This window comes from Cyclopterus lumpus, chromosome 11, assembly GCF_009769545.1.
Source record: "Cyclopterus lumpus isolate fCycLum1 chromosome 11, fCycLum1.pri, whole genome shotgun sequence".
In the NCBI taxonomy this organism is placed as follows: domain Eukaryota; kingdom Metazoa; phylum Chordata; class Actinopteri; order Perciformes; family Cyclopteridae; genus Cyclopterus; species Cyclopterus lumpus.
The window spans coordinates 19,315,581-19,333,080 of NC_046976.1; the positions used below are offsets into that span (position 1 = coordinate 19,315,581).

The 17,500-nt window shown below is 43.2% G+C and overlaps 1 protein-coding gene across 1 annotated transcript in view; it reads left to right on the forward strand.

The window, feature by feature from the left end:
- Positions 1-17,500, forward strand: part of grin2da (glutamate receptor, ionotropic, N-methyl D-aspartate 2D, a) — an 89,033-nt gene that overhangs the window by 34,578 nt on the left and 36,955 nt on the right. The window contains exons 6-8 of the mRNA XM_034545507.1: positions 1,437-1,551; positions 9,593-9,798; positions 13,738-13,906. Of these exons, the coding sequence (XP_034401398.1) occupies positions 1,437-1,551; positions 9,593-9,798; positions 13,738-13,906 (490 nt within the window). The remainder of the gene's footprint in view (positions 1-1,436; positions 1,552-9,592; positions 9,799-13,737; positions 13,907-17,500) is intronic.

Genomic DNA, 17,500 nt, shown 5'->3' on the forward strand with positions numbered 1-17,500 from the left:
GTATTTGTATCTTGTACATTGTTTGTCTTTGTGTATTTGTATCTTGTATTTGTTTATCTTTGTGTATTTGTATCTTGTACATTGTTTGTCTTTGTGTATTTGTATCTTGTACATTGTTTGTCTTTGTGTATTTGTATCTTGTATTTGTTTGTCTTTGTGTATTTGTATCTTGTATTTGTTTGTCTTTGTGTATTTGTATCTTGTACATTGTTTGTCTTTGTGTATTTGTATCTTGTACATTGTTTGTCTTTGTGTATTTGTATCTTGTACATTGTTTGTCTTTGTGTATCTGTATCTTGTACATTGGGTTATGAAAGAAGTAGTAAGCGGATCTTTAAGCTGACAATATGCAATGCATAGATTAATAATATAAAAAGCATCATTTTGGTGTTGACGACATCATTTGGGGGGCTCGGGACCCTTTGGGGGGGCTCGGGTGTCGTTTGCTGCCAACAAAACGCATTTGTTTTGTGATATTTAGTGTTTTATTCATTGATTCTCTTCTCTCTCTCTTCACTTTTGATTTAATCTCTGCAGCAAAACCCCCTCGCACCACTTCGTGTGCAGCAGAACGTGTTTCTTCAACGTCAGATTCATGCAATGACATGAATCCGTTGGCTCTCAGACTATAAAACGTGTTTGATTAGAATGTGTGCGGCGCGGTGTTCCTCACATTAGTCATGACGGGAGTGTTTCTGCAGAGCGAGGATATTTATTTGTTTGGAAGTCCGATTGCAGTTGATGAAGCGTTTGCCGGGGATGTTGTTGCGGTTCTTTCCTCCAGCGAGGATGCCCGTAACCATGGCGACCCGCTCCTATACCTGCTTTGCAACACAGCGAAAGAGGAGACGGAGCGGTGACTCTGAGTGTTTGATGACATAAGCAAATCTTTTTTGGTTTTTATTCGGATTTTTGTAGTTTTAGAATTTATTTTAATTTGTATCATTGATTTATTAAATGTATTCCACATATTTATTTTGATTAGTAATTGAGTGCAAAGGTGAAATAGTCGCACATTCGTAGCCAGGATGCAAAATATATTTAATTATGTAATATAATATTAATAATGAACAATTAATATTATTTTGTATTTCAACATGGCGGTCCTCTTCGTGGTAAAGAGGGACAGAAACGTCTCCACAGGGATTGGACACGATCAAAACCGAGATATTGTGGGAGGAGCCTATAATAAAATCAAATACAGATTGTACAGCGATCATGAACAGACACGTTAAGAGTCTAAAATGCAGCTTATAATAAACAGCAAAAGGAGCGATATCATCAATGTAATATCGTGGGGGAAAAAACCACAATAACCTTCGCTCCCACTTCCTGGAAACGAGACCCAGACGGAATAACTTGAAACACACACACACACACACACACACACACACGAAGAAGGCGATATCTAACTCCTCTCCTGTCTCCTCTCGCAGGTACTTCACCAACATCTCCATCGGCGGGCGGGATTACTCCTTCAACAGCGACGGCTACCTGTCCAACCCGCTGCTCGACGTCATCTCCTACACCAATGGGAGAGGCTGGGAGGAGGTCAGTGCACGGCTGCTAATTACACGAGCGCGGCGGCGAGACGGGCTAACGGCAATTTCACGGCCCATCGAACGCACGCCGAGTCTCCGCCGCTCGGCTTCGTCTCACTCACTGTCCCTTACGATCTTATTAGAGCTCCCAGAACCCCCCCCCCCCCCCCCCCCGATTCCTCGAGACTCTCTCCGACCACGAGAGAGAGAAAGACAAACTCAAGTAAACCTTTTAGTTCTATCCCGCTTTGTTCCATTTGCTCCTGACCTTTTACAGCGCAATATAGTTACAGGGAGGGGGAGTGTGGGGGGGGAGGGGGTGGGGGTGCAGATTCGAGACCCCCGCCCCCGATTCGAAGGATGATAACGGAAAAAAGTCGACCTTTGAAAGAGGTAAAAAAACACACATCGCTTATCGGTGCGAGTCCTTGGATTTCGCGGTTCTTCACCTTTCCGTCAAAGCTGACCTTAAAGGCGCAGCGCGCTGTGTTTTAGCTCCGCCCCACGCGAGGGAGGAAGGGTTCAGATTAGATTGCATTAAGTGAGATTTAAGGAATAAGTTCACTCCGTTTATGTCAGAAAGTGCCATAGCTCAAGTTTTCTAGACGGCGGACTGGATCACAACGCAGGCAATATATGGACTTATTGGGCTATTGTTTTATGGTATTTCTCCAGTTGAGTTCAATTGCACAGCCACGACATACAATGACACCTCCGACTATCAGATAACTAAAGTCTGACTTACCGTTGACCATTTGGAACGGGGAGAGTTTATTGTGCATGGATCGCAAGAGCTTTGTGCATCATGATATATAATCTGAAACTCACCCCAATACTTGTTTTACAGAAGACAACAAGAGCTTGAGATTCAGATCAGGGGGAGTGATTCAGTTTGCATCTGTTATTAATAATCAGCATCGCCGTGTAAATGATTTCAGGGCATCATTTCATAGTATTTATGGGCCCCTCTCTGGAAACGACTGCTGACGATGGTCGATCTGGTGCACAGACTCGCTCAAGGGCGAGCACGGACACACGTGTACTTAAAGCTGCTATAATAATCCATATTTTTTACATTACAGCGGATCAACAACGTCCCGTTGAAAGGGTTCACTTATCGTATCGAGCCCCTAGAGGGATGTACCACCCCGACTCTGCAGCTCCACGGAGCATCCTTACGCATCTTTTTCTAACCTTAGAATTTAGGGAGTTGTTTTATTTTATAGTTATTTTTCACTCTCACTCGCAGAAATACACGTTAGTTATCAGTGTTCTTTTTTCGGCCGTGAAAAAAAAAAAAAGCCCAGATGTTTCAGTTTCGAAACAACCGGAGGTCCCAGAAAACCAAATCATCCGAGAACAAGTCAAATTCGGGGCGTGCATTTGAGTCCATAGTGCCGGTTAATCCTCGGCGTGTCGGTTGTTTGAGGGTCTTCAACCCTCCGGTGTCAATACGACCCCCCAAGGGACCCGAACTGAACGGCCTCGCGTTCCGACTGTCTGAACGTCGCGGTGTGCATCTGCTGCATCAACCTCTCCTGAACGAGAGCCGGCTGCACCGAGATCCCCCGGAGGAATGTTTTTATCAAGAAGTCGTCCCAAAAAGAGATTTGTTCACGCTTTTGGGCAAAGAATATATTCTGTGGACTTTTGTAATTACCATTTTTGTATATTTCTTTGCAATTAGCCTGTTTCTGACTTTTCTGGCTGCACCTCAAACGTCAGGCAAAGTGAATCATTTGTGTGGAATTTCTTTTGGAGTCATGAATACGCTGCATCGTCCTGAAAATAATGAACACGGAAATATGTCCACAGACATGCTTATGGATGCACGATGGGCAAAACATTACAAAAACATTATATATTTACATTGTTAGACAGTAGAGTCGTCTTAACTTTTACATTAGTATCGTTTGATGGTGGTTTCAGTATTTCTTTTCTGCATCAAATCGCGTCATCGTTAATAAGTGTATTCGCGCTTGAGCGCAGATCATATTGGAGATGGTGGGGTTCTTTCCTCGTTTGATTTCTGCTGTTTCCGTTCGAGCCTTTCTCTTCAAACCGCGTGAACATCTCATTCTGTGAGTGTTCTGAAGTTGTTTTGGATGCTATGCGCTGCAAAGATGAAGCAAGCCGTCTTTCACAATTTGTTTGTTCTCTGAGCCGAAGCGTAAACAAGGAAGAATACCGCGGATCAAGGAGCGAAGAAGACGAGACTCCATACGTCCGTAAGCGACGCGACGGGAGAGCCTAAACCACACAAAGCTGAATCCCTTTTTTCAAACGCAATACAATAACAATAAATCTTAAATTATGAATGATTTTACAATAATTCAGCCGGTACTTCACAACAAAAGGAGCAGGCTATCAGGAACTGGTACCACGGAGGCAGGACCCAATAAACAGACACAAGGCGAGGCAAGCTTTACTTGTAACGACATCCAAAGACAAACCGACACAGGACGGGGAGTTGACAGACAGGGGAACGAGACACAGCTGGAAACAATGAGGGCGGGACTTGCAATCACACAGGAGGAGGGAGGCGTCTGGAACGAGAGACAAGGTGAGTGACAGACAACACAACGGAGCAGACAGTGAACACAGAGCTACCCAGAAGGTCTGGGTGTAACAGGCTTTTTAGAAAACGACTTCTCGGCCTCACTCGCAACCAACTGACTCACTAAAGGATCGATCGCAGCAACCGCCGAAGGTCTGATTCACAAAACAAAATGATAATATTCGTGTGATTTCACGTACAGTTTTGCAGATGAGTGCAGTTTGCCCCTTTTTTTTAATGCGCTAATTGCAATGCATTCCTTTGGCAAATTATAAATGTTGCACAGGAGGCAGAATACTGGCAGATAGAGAGATAAATACAAATACAGACCACACCTTGAAACAGGAGTTTCAACGTAGATTTAATATACTTTTTTTTGCCAGTATGAATGGTTTTCCGTTAGCACCAACTTCCGGTAGAAGCTAATCGTTTTAGTGTGAATGCGCGTGTCCGTTAGCTAGTTGACTTTCAGCCTTTTGCGGGCGGTTAGAGAATTATTATTCATATTTTTGTGGGTTTAGAGGTCGGGATTATCTAAAGTCTCCATTCAGAAATGTTTGCCGTTACTCCATCTGTTCTGCAAGCAGCTAACACGCAACATAAAAATATTTTTGCTAGAAAGTATTAAGAAGATTGATGAAGCAGTCTAGCCAGTCTGTTTCAATTGGTATTAAATAAAAAAAATTGTAATACATCCATAATACACTATTATTAACGTATGTATTAAGTATGCTGTTTTTATATATATATATATATATATATATATATATATATATATATATATATATATATATATATATATATATATATATATATATATATATACACATACTGGTATACGACTCCCGAGCAAAGACTTTATCCACCTCCGCACTCATATTTGGAGTGTTATTGGTTTTCTAAAGAGAGACAGAACAAAAATATGAATGCGACTGACGGCATTATTTATTTCTTTTTAAATGTTGCAGATATTGCCGTGATGACGCAATCATTCATTATTTTTGACGACAGCTTCTCAGGCACAGAGTGACCTTTCTGTGACCTTTTACAAGTACTCCGTCTTGCAGCTAGTTCATAAGCAATTATTTTTCTCTGAGACCATTTTGCACTTCAGTTGTTTACTACAATTTACAGAGCTGACTGAGGGAAAATAGCAATGTTTCGCTGTCCATAATTTGACCGCCAAGCCCTTCAATAATTACTATAAGTGAGGCTGTGTTTTCAATATTTCTGTTGACCAAAAATCCTTTTTCCCCTCCGGAAAGTTTTGAGTGTGGAGACTTTCTTTTTTTTTTTTTTTTTTGCATTCGAGCAAACAACAAGTTCAATTATTAGTCGAGCCGGTAGCGAAAGAGCCTTGAATCTTCTCCGGGTGGGTCGACATCATCGGGAAACGGAACAAAAGCCGAGCGAGTGTGACCAGAATACAGAGCGACGCCACGGAGAAGCAGACAGGAAGTCCAGAATATATACAAAATGAATACAACTTTATACTTGAGGTTAAAAAAAAGGCCAAAATGAATAGAACGCATGTTGTGGGGCATTGTAACAAATAGCGACGATAAAAAAAGGAAACTTCAGTTACAATCAAGTGAACGCCGTCCCTTCATCTCCTTCTGCAGCATCATCTATTTAAAGGGCTTTAAGGGCTTTAAAGCAGCAGAGGCTGAGATACCCAGACTTTATATACAATATACTAACAGTACCCAATTGCATCCAGCACTTATTTCCTTGAAAGAAAATTGATTTTAAGTATTCATCGAGATTAACAAAATCACAGTGTTTTGCTTTGAAAAGAAAAAAACACATGAAGTGTTTCAGTCTGCGGATTGAACAGTTTTAAAAAAAATGTACAATTGCTATCGTCATCGCTGAGTGTCTTTGTATGAAAAGGTCCTCTGGTGCTCTGAGAGTTATGAGCTTTACCTTTCTGCAGCTGCAGCGGCCGTGATTTGTTTGTAATGAACAGAAGAACGAGCCGAGCAGAACAGACAAAAAGAAAAATATATATGAAAGAGAATATTCTGTAAAGCAGAGCTATTGGTTGCTTTGGGGTCATTAATGTCAGAATGATGAATAAACTAGGAGGGGTTCGGATCAGACTGCAAAAGTAGATCTTTTCCACGTCCGTGCACAACGGAGCGTTGATTTTGGAAGGATTCCACCTTGAATTATTGATTCATCCAAGTGACACGCACCCCATAATGACTCGGATTCATTTGAGGGTTTGCAACGAATACCAAAACAATACATCTCTCTGAACAGTATGTGCTGCAGTTTACCGTGATTTTTAAAATCTGTATTTCATCTAATATGACCTCGACTTTTGATCTTAAGTTGTTTTTAAAAGTGTTGCTGTTTGTCACCGAGTCTCATACAAGTTTGATTCAATAAAAATCCAAAAGTCTGTCTGAGCTCCATGGTGACGAAATACCAAATCATACTCCATCCCTGCCTTCTGCTCGCTGGCAATCCAGGGATTCAGCCCCTGTCTGAGCAGTGTGTGTGTGTGTGTGTGTGTGTGTGTGTGTGTGTGTGTCTGCATACAAATGTCTTTGTGTTGTTGTGTTTTGTGTTTAAGGATAAGCAGAAAGCATCCACTTCAGTTAATGCAAAAACGTGTCCGAGGGGTGAACTGGAGGACAAATGTGCATAGAAGAGCCATGTCCATGCACAGACTATAGGGTCTAGCTAATAGTATTTATGCAACGTGGAGGGTGAGAGAACACACACAGTATTTAAAGAAGAGGCACCGAAAATGCATAAAAGGCACAGTGAGTGGAGGTTGGTCCAAAGAGCCCGGTGCTGCACATTTGCTATAAACGTCTGGTCTTTAATGCAAAAAGGGGCCGAAACCGATAATTAAGAATTACCCTGCGCAAGCGTGTCAGTGCACAAAATCATGTGCTCGCTTGTGTCTGTTACTTTCGTCTTTTTCTGCTTGTAAAATGCTACTATACTTGCACCTGTGTGTGTGTGTGTGTGTGTGTGTGTGTGTGTGTGTGATACATTGTATTCATGGTGTTGTGGGGACATACGTCTCCACGGTACATTATGGGGACTGACCTCCCATCTTGGGTCAGAAAGCTGGGCCCAACAATTAAGGTCGGCTGTTGGTCGTGTGATCTGATATTTCCCTCCAGATAAACTGCACTTGACTCTGTGTACGTTTATATAAACAAAACAAACCTTTTTTTTACTGACGGTTTTCTGCTGAGTTTCTTTTAGCCCTTGACCCCCGATACAGTTGGAAGATACGAGTGATGCTGCAGTGACTGCTAAGTCGGTTTGGGGAATGGATTGTTCTCACAATCCCGGGGTCCCGACAAGGTTAAGTGTTTATTTCAGGTTCAAGATTTAGGAATAAAGTTGGAGGGAGGATCTGGCTACCTTCAGGAGAGGGGTTATGTTCGAGGGACAGTATAATGTCGATGAGAAAGAATTGAAGTAAAGATGCCTGTGTATTTGTGGAGACTGGTCCCCTCAAGGTCAACCATTTGTTATAGGTTTACGACGTGGTTTTAGAGAGGAGAACAAAACAACGTGTGCACAAGCATATAGTTAATATTGGTACGGTTATAGTCAGACTATACAAAAACGTCCTCACAAGTGACGAGACCTGCGTATGAGTGTGTTTTCGAGCGGCTTTGCATGATGTTTCACAAATCCCAGCATCCGTCGGCCGTATGCAAATACCGTCTGAATATACGACACCCGCGGGCGAGAAAATGACAAACCGAAAATGAAAGGCAGATTTGCTGCGTCGTCAGTCGATAGGAGCAGATCTGTGTACACATGTAGGTCACCGCGACACCATAAACTGTCTCTTTGGTCTCAGTGTCTTGCCCCAAATACAACGAGCCGCAGCACGAGAACAAATTGCTCATTATGCTACAAAACCGATGCAAAGACACACACACACACACACTGTTGCTTTACATCTCCCCGACAACCCATAACTGGGCAGAGCAGAAGGGAAGGAGGAGAAAAGAAGCAAACAACAGGAAATGTTGAGCACATAAAAGACTCAAAACGGTGATAAATCAATGAAATGATTAGACAGCGTGGGCCGAGGCGCCTCGTAAAGCACTTGTCAGGAGGAGAAGCAGCACAGTACGCCAGATAATACACCCCGAAGGAGCCCGATATAGACGTATAATACAGACTTAAATAATTATATTACACAATAGAAACACGGGAGCTGCGTGCAGCTAACGGGACTCATTCAAACAACTCGGGGCACATGGATGACCTTCAACTTCCTGAACTCCCTGGACATTTTAATTGATATGTAGTATTCTTGGACTCCCGAAATAATTGCTTCGTACTGCTGAGTTCTACCACTAGGAGGCGTTCTGGACACAAACCGGGAAGTTTAAACTGTTAATGAGGAAGCACATCTCTGCGAGGTGCCTGTTCCTTCCCGAATAGTAAGACTTGTTGATTAGGAATTTAAGAAGCAAGTTGTGCAGGTGAGATTTAAAAAAATATATATATTATCTGGACATCTTAACGCAGTGGTTCTCAAACTGTGAGGCGCGCCCCTCTAGTGGGGCGCAGTGGTACTACAGGTGGGGCGCAGGAGGAAATGCAGAAAGACCTTTATTGAGAACTTCACAAATTACACAAGTTCAAAATACACGGAAGTCATTAATAAATACATGTTGAAGTGCCTGTACATTCGTGTACATGTTAACATTACGCCATTAATTGATTATTGGCGACTCGCTGATTCTTGGTGTTTTACCAAAAGCCAATATATACGTGAGATCGGCTTTTCTGCTGTTGCCCTTCAAAACAAAAGCTCAACATTGAGCATGAATTGAGAGTGGCAGTATCAAGCCTGCAACCCTGTTTAAAAAGGATTTGTAGTGGAAAGCAGGCTTGTTGCGGCCACCAATACTAATAAAAGTTGACACACTGCACTAATTTTGCGCGTTATTGTTTTGTATGCAGTATAAAACTCTTTATTGCCAAATATTTGAACTTGTTTTGTATAGTTTTTCACAGGTTGCACTTATTGTTATCATCTTGAAAAGATATCCAGTGCAAATCAGGTTCATTGCAGTCCCAATAAGATATTTCTTTGCCAGTCCCTTTTTGCACATATATAACTGTATTGGCATTGTTCTAACAACGTGATTGCACATTAGTTGAAAGTGATTTCAATTTTCTTTATTCTATTATTTGAAAAAGCACAGATGGAGGAGACACAAGTTATTTCAATAAAAAGTCAGCATGGAACAGAAAAAGTTTGAGAACCACTCTTAACGTGACAAAAATCTTATCTGGACATCTTAACGTGACAAAAATCACAATAATTATGCAAATGACCGACTTTGTGCATGCTTATTGGCTCGTGAGCCAATCGGCTGTGTTAGCTGCGAGGTGGAGATCCTTAGCTTCCACACGAGGTAACGTGGTTAACGTGATCCGAAACTGATCGGATGTTCAAAGAAGAGCTGAAGAGCATCCGTCTTTATTCCCTGTCCAGGTTGGCTGGTGGGAGAATGGCCACCTGCGTCTGCGTTACCACCCTTGGTCTCGCTACGGCTCCTTCCTGAAGCCGCTGGATGACTCCCAGCACCTCCGGGTGGTCACCTTGGAGGAGCGGCCCTTTGTCATCGTGGAGCCGGCCGACCCCGGCACCAGCTCCTGCATCCGGGACTCGGTACCCTGTCGAATGCCCGTCAACACGAGGTAACGCAGCTCCTTCTGAATCTTTACTTTTCATTGCATCCAAAACTCTCCGAGGTTCAGTGCTCTAATAGTTGGTCTGTACATTTGTGTTCCTTTGATACACGGAAATGTTGTATTCAAGATGTTAGCCAATCTTCTGCATATATGATGTTTCAAGTGCATCACTATTAGTCTCGCATGCCTTCCAGATATACATTGTCACAGATAAAGGTCTTCGTACCAGAACATATGGACTGTGGACGATACGCATACAGGAGCTGGTTTTCACAAACATGCACATTATATATCAATGAAAACACCTCCATTGAGTTGAAATATATATTTTTGTAATTTGCCAAAGAAAGTGGCAGATCAGGATCAGAGTCAGAATCAGAACCAGAATAGTTTATCGGCCAGGTACGTTGCACAGACAAGGAATTTGCCTTGGTGAAAGACAGAATAAAATAACACAAAAAATATATATTAATCTAATAAAACAATAAACGCAAACATATATATATATAATAAAAAAATAATAAATAAATATAATAAAACAATAAACATAGACAGAATAAAACAACAACATTATAAAAAATATGATAAAAACAATAAACAATAATATATATTATAAATATGGTAAACAACAAACAGATAACAGCACTTTAGAAGAAATATATTATCAAATAAAAGTGTTTATTAGGAAAATAAAAGATGTGCAAGGGTGTTTGAAATTTTAAAATGACCTGCAGTTTGTTATTATGGCCATAGGCAGAAAGGATCAGCATAATATTGATGATAATGGATAATGGACAGTCCACACACACACACACACACACACACAGGTGCCCTGTTATACAGGAGTCTGACTCCTTATCGGCCAACAAGCCTGAGAGAAAGGTTTTAGAGAGTGGTGAGATAGAGACCATCCTGAAACCAGAAGGGTCCAGACTCTGATCCCTTGTGAAATGTAAATGTCTGGCCGAGCTTTCTTGTACATGAGACACAAATCTTCCCCATCTCCAATGTGCTGGTGTGCAGGGAGGATTAGACCTGAAGAAGAAAAAAATGAATAATCGAAATGATCCCCCCCGGGGAGGAAATTACGTTTCCTCACGGAAGCTACGAATGCATTAAAAGTCACGTGGCACCTGAAAGCATGCAATTAAAGAACGCGGCGAGATTTTCTTACAGCTGTTCATTAAAACCATGAAAGAAACTGGAAACCGCACAGCAAAGCAAGGTTAATTGTCTTTTAATCAATCACGATAATTAGCAAGAGTTCTCTGCTGCATCCCTCCCCAACGCCTCAGAGATACTGAGCAGGGATTCAGTCCAGTTTCACGGCGAGGAAACGGACGCAGGTAGCGTCAGGGGTGCTGAGTTCAGGAAATACATCTAGCTTTGGCTTAAAAAATAGGTACGTACGTCATAACGTGCGTACGGAAAACATTTCACAAACACTTATGGACATGAACGCCGGTCTCCTGGGTGATGGTCCTGTGTTTGTTTGGCCCCGCCTCCCGGCGTTAGGCGTCTTAACTCTCTTTTCACACCGCGTCACTTCGCCCTTCGAAGGCGCCTCAACTTTCACACTGCAGTCAGTGACGACTACGTGCTGTAAAATGAGACGCACAACGCTAGTCGGGCGTTGTCATCGCGCGACAATGATACATCGTTGTGTCATTGTTATGTATATATATATATTTAATTTATATATATATTATCACATTGTGGTATTTCAATTCTCCTGTTTCATCTACATGTATGGTTCATTTGAGGCTAAAGTAAGTCAGGGGGAAGAAAAGCAAGAGAGTGTGTGTGTGTGTTTGTGTGTGTGTGTGTGTGTGTGAGCTCTGGGCTCCTGGTTTATCCCAGATAAGCTTCCTTCCTGCCAGCACACGACTCGGCGAATGGGAAGATAACGACTTTGTCCTCCATCACTCCTATTGGCTGAGAGGGAAAGTTTTTCCTCCTCTAAATCCGCCTCATTGAACTCGCTTGTCTTTTCTTTCCCTTAATAAACACACACACACACACACATCTTATGTGCTTGTTTTACTCTCACGTACTATTTCACGTATCATTTATTTGCCGTAATCTTTTTACCAGTCACAGCGTGTATATATATATATATATATATAAATATATATTTCCTCTGACGTTGCTGTAAAGATGTTTTATGCTTTTTTATTTGTTCACTTGTCACGACCACCAAGGTCACGATGTGTTTACTGCACCACTCAAACTGCCTTTAAACATTCACCACTTTGGATGAGAACCACTGCACACACAAGACTTATATAAAGGTCACAATCGGTCATAATTAGAGAACTTCAGCTTCAAACATATTTTTTTTTTTTTTTAAACAATAAACATTTAAAGTCTGTTAATCGATTAAATGTGATGCTCCGGTAAATTTCCCATGTTCATCAATTCTGCGGTGATCGTCGTGGTGACATCTGCTTGCTAGTTGGCACCCAAACTGCTGTCGGGGCATATATATATATATATATATATATATATATATATATATATATATATATATATATATATATATAAATCTGTACGTATTATACTTCATGCGCTGCCAAAACGTCATGTGGGATCATTGTGTCCGTAAACATTACATCAATATATATATATATAATCATTTTTCACACAACTTGTACTTCCTTCATGATTTCGGGCCTAGAAAATGCTTCGACTGAAGAAAGGCTTTTTCCAAAATGTACAAAACCCAGAGCAGTTGAGTGTTTCACCCTCGTACGGTCGACGTGGCTCGCACCTTGGCTTCGATAAGAAAAAAACAATTGTGCGAGTTGTGTTGCTAGGTAACAGAGCAACGGGGTTGCCATAGCTGCCACAAGTGTCTTTGGGGTCCATCAAATGGGCACTTGATGCGGACAGCTGATGGAGGGCAGAGCCGCTACTCCAACGATAGCCATCGAAATGCACTCGGGTTTCATACGCGAGGTGTTCGCTCGATGGAGTCTCACGGGGGGCGTTCAGAGATCTTTTCTCCTAATTCTAGATGCCTTCCAAGACCACGGGATGGAGTTCAATTATGTTTCAATAATGCAGCTTGTTTTTTTCCCTAAACTCCCCGACCTGTCTGGCGTTGTCTCTCCAAACACAACAGACCAAACTGTCAGCATGCATCCAATCAGTCTCTTGGCAATCATTTATACCTCCACTGCCTCCCTCAGTTTACCTAAAACAGTCGAAATAACAACAACAATAATATTCAGAATAATATTTTCTTTTTTGCATCTAATCACACCTTTTTTATGTCACTCAAGGTCACCTTACCTCACTTCATAAGATAGATAGATAGATAGAGAGAGAGAGAGAGAGAGAGAGAGAGAGAGATAGAGAGATGGATAGATAGATAGGTCGAAAGATAGATAGATAGATATATAGATGTGTAGATAGATGTGTAGGTAGGTAGATAGATAGATAGATAGATAGATAGATATATGGATATATGGATAGATAGATAGATAGGTATGTAGGTAGGTAGGTAGGTAAGTAGATAGATGGATAGATAGGTAGGTAGGTAGGTAGGTAAGTAGATAGATAGATAGATGGATAGATGGGTAGGTAGGTAGGTAGGTAGGTAGATAGATATGATTTGGCCATAAGTGATCAATTGTAAGATTGTGTTGTAAGATCAGATATAAAACATTATTACCAATAAACACCAATGAAACAATAAGACACACAGTAAACATCAGAGCTCAGTTAAAGAGAGAGATGAGAAGGGGGCGGTGACCCACAGTGTTGGGATTGATGGCTGGGCCAGTAGACCTGCTGAAGGAGGTCTGTGACATATGAAGGGGAATGTTTATAGAGAGCTTTAAATGTTAATAATAATTCTACAATAGCCAAGCAGCGAGTCCAAGGTCAACGCGTCGTCTTTCAAATCTCATAAAAATGTGTTTCTTTTTCTCGGGTCCTCAGCCTGGTGGTGGACGGTGCCGGGCCCATGAAGCACTGCTGCAAAGGGTTCTGCATCGACGTCCTCAAGCGACTGGCCAAAATAGTGGGCTTCACCTACGACCTTTACCTGGTGACCAACGGGAGGCACGGGAAGAACATCGACGGGGAGTGGAACGGCATGGTCGGAGAGGTGAGGACTTTCATATTTGGATAATGTAATAATAACAGTGGAACATTGGGTCTTTACAAAGCATCTGGTGTTCAGTGCTTTTCTGATCCAAAGGCATGGCTACTGTAAAGCTATTTGGAGGATGACTATGAAGTTTTTTAAACCTTTAAGTTTAATTGCGCGTATGATTAAAAGTCGCCTCAGTAAAAATGTAACGACAGAGTATAATATTGTCTGCTGCTAATGCATTGCATCATTGATCACACATTTCGACAGTAAAAAATAGACCAATGAAAATCTAAATAAAAGACATTACAGGACAAAGTATTCAGATCTTGTATGTCCAACTTTTACGATATACCTGTAACCCAAATAAAAATGAATTGTGCATGATTAAATGATTAATTAACCAGTTTTATTGATGTAATATCTTTTTTGAAATGTACATTTTAGGGTGTGGTTATCCTAGCTTAGCATAAAGACTGGAAACAGAAGGAAAACAGCAAGCCTGGATTCCTTTGAATCTACATAAAGAAAAGAAGAAAAAAAAACTCATGAAACATTCATAGGCAAAATAAAAACCTGCAGCAAACAAGTAAACATGGCGGTGGCAGCCACGCGGGTGAGAGATTAAATGCAAGTTTAAATAAAGATGCGTGTTCAATCGGGTGTTGTTTACTCCAATGTTTCGTGGAGCACTTCACAAACACACCGTGACCCTTTTGTCGTGTTATTGCTACGTATTTCATTCTCATTCTTTTTTGTTTTAGTTTTCTCTTTTGTTGGGGGGGGGGGGGGTGTTGATTCTAGAGCTCCCCGTGAAATTCTTTTCATCCTACCTTCAAATCCCTTAAAATGTGACCCAGCGAGAAAAGGATTGGACCCAAATTGAAGAAGAAGAGATAAAATATGGAGGCAGCTTGTCAGGAAGATTAGTGAGAAGCGGAGAGTGAGAGAGAGGACGACACAGTCTGTGGGAGTGTTGGCAGATAGTGCTGCTTCCATGATGCCAACCCCCCTCTGGTGGCTGGATTAATGAAGTTGGTTTAACACCGAGTTAGACAGGGGATGCAAATCATCACAGTGTGTGTGTGTGTGTGTGGTCTTGTAATTCTGATTTTGTGAGGACCATGTTTTAAGAGCACTTTTTGAAGTCTTTTTTTAATTTATTTTTTGCTGCTCACGTTTTTTTTAGGGTAAAGTATTACGATCACTTTTAGAATAGTTATGTTTCTTACCGTCATCACCTCATCGAATGTGTCGACAGGTCTTGGTGGATTTTTAATTGCTAAGGCTGAGCCCGGCCACCCTACAGAGGAAACTCATCTCCTTACCCTATCTCTAAGGCTGAGCCCGGCCACCCTACAGAGGAAACTCATCTCCTTACCCTATCTCTAAGTCTGAGCCCGGCCACCCTACAGAGGAAACTCATCTCCTTACCCTCTCTCTAAGTCTGAGCCCGGCCACCCTACAGAGGAAACTCATCTCCTTACCCTATCTCTAAGTCTGAGCCCGGCCACCCTACAGAGGAAACTCATCTCCTTACCCTCTCTCTAAGTCTGAGCCCGGCCACCCTACAGAGGAAACTCATCTCCTTACCCTATCTCTAAGGCTGAGCCCGGCCACCCTACGGAAGAAACTCATCCTACAGAGGAAACTCATCTCCTTACCCTATCTCTAAGGCTGAGCCCGGCCACCCTACAGAGGAAACTCATCTCCTTACCCTATCTCTAAGGCTGAGCCCGGCCCCCCTACAGAGGACACTCATCTCCTTACCCTATCTCTAAGGCTGAGCCCGGCCACCCTACGGAAGAAACTCATCCTACAGAGGAAACTCATCTCCTTACCCTATCTCTAAGGCTGAGCCCGGCCACCCTACAGAGGAAACTCATCTCCTTACCCTATCTCTAAGGCTGAGCCCGGCCCCCCTACAGAGGACACTCATCTCCTTACCCTATCTCTAAGGCTGAGCCCGGCCACCCTACAGAGGAAACTCATCTCCTTACCCTATCTCTAAGGCTGAGCCCGGCCACCCTACAGAGGAAACTCATCTCCTTACCCTCTCTCTAAGTCTGAGCCCGGCCACCCTACAGAGGAAACTCATCTCCTTACCCTCTCTCTAAGGCTGAGCCCGGCCACCCTACGGAGGAAACTCATCTCCTTACCCTCTCTCTAAGTCTGAGCCCGGCCACCCTACAGAGGAAACTCATCTCCTTACCCTGTCTCTAATGCTGAGCCCGGCCACCCTACAGAGGAAACTCATCTCCTTACCCTATCTCTAAGTCTGAGCCCGGCCACCCTACAGAGGAAACTCATCTCCTTACCCTCTCTCTAAGTCTGAGCCCGGCCACCCTACAGAGGAAACTCATCTCCTTACCCTCTCTCTAAGGCTGAGCCCGGCCACCCTACGGAGGAAACTCATCTCCTTACCCTGTCTCTAATGCTGAGCCCGGCCACCCTACAGAGGAAACTCATCTCCTTACCCTATCTCTAAGGCTGAGCCCGGCCACCCTACAGAGGACACTCATCTCCTTACCCTATCTCTAAGGCTGAGCCCGGCCACCCTACGGAAGAAACTCATCCTACAGAGGAAACTCATATCCTTACCCTATCTCTAAGGCTGAGCCCGGCCACCCTACAGAGGAAACTCATCTCCTTACCCTATCTCTAAGGCTGAGCCCGGCCCCCCTACAGAGGACACTCATCTCCTTACCCTATCTCTAAGGCTGAGCCCGGCCACCCTACGGAAGAAACTCATCCTACAGAGGAAACTCATCTCCTTACCCTATCTCTAAGGCTGAGCCCGGCCACCCTACAGAGGAAACTCATCTCCTTACCCTATCTCTAAGGCTGAGCCCGGCCCCCTTACAGAGGACACTTATCTCCTTACCCTATCTCTAAGGCTGAGCCCGGCCACCCTACAGAGGAAACTCATCTCCTTACCCTATCTCTAAGGCTGAGCCCGGCCACCCTACAGAGGAAACTCATCTCCTTACCCTCTCTCTAAGTCTGAGCCCGGCCACCCTACAGAGGAAACTCATCTCCTTACCCTCTCTCTAAGGCTGAGCCCGGCCACCCTACGGAGGAAACTCATCTCCTTACCCTCTCTCTAAGTCTGAGCCCGGCCACCCTACAGAGGAAACTCATCCCCTTACCCTGTCTCTAATGCTGAGCCCGGCCACCCTACAGAGGAAACTCATCTCCTTACCCTATCTCTAAGGCTGAGCCCGGCCACCCTACAGAGGACACTCATCTCCTTACCCTATCTCTAAGGCTGAGCCCGGCCACCCTACGGAAGAAACTCATCCTACAGAGGAAACTCATCTCCTTACCCTATCTCTAAGGCTGAGCCCAGCCACCCTACGGAGGAAACTCATCTCCTCAGCGCCTGTTTTACTGCTGCAGATGCACCGATCCGCATGTCGATCTCTCGCGCCATCTTACCCTCACTAGTGGTACTCGGGTATCATATCCTACGCTGACACTGACAATATCAGTATTTGCTAACAGACCAGATGTCGTTGTTTACAGGGCTTCTGTCTCAGATGGCTTTGGAGATGCAGGTGCTCTCTCTCTCTCTCTCTCTCTCTCTCTCTCTCTCTCTCTCTCTCTCTC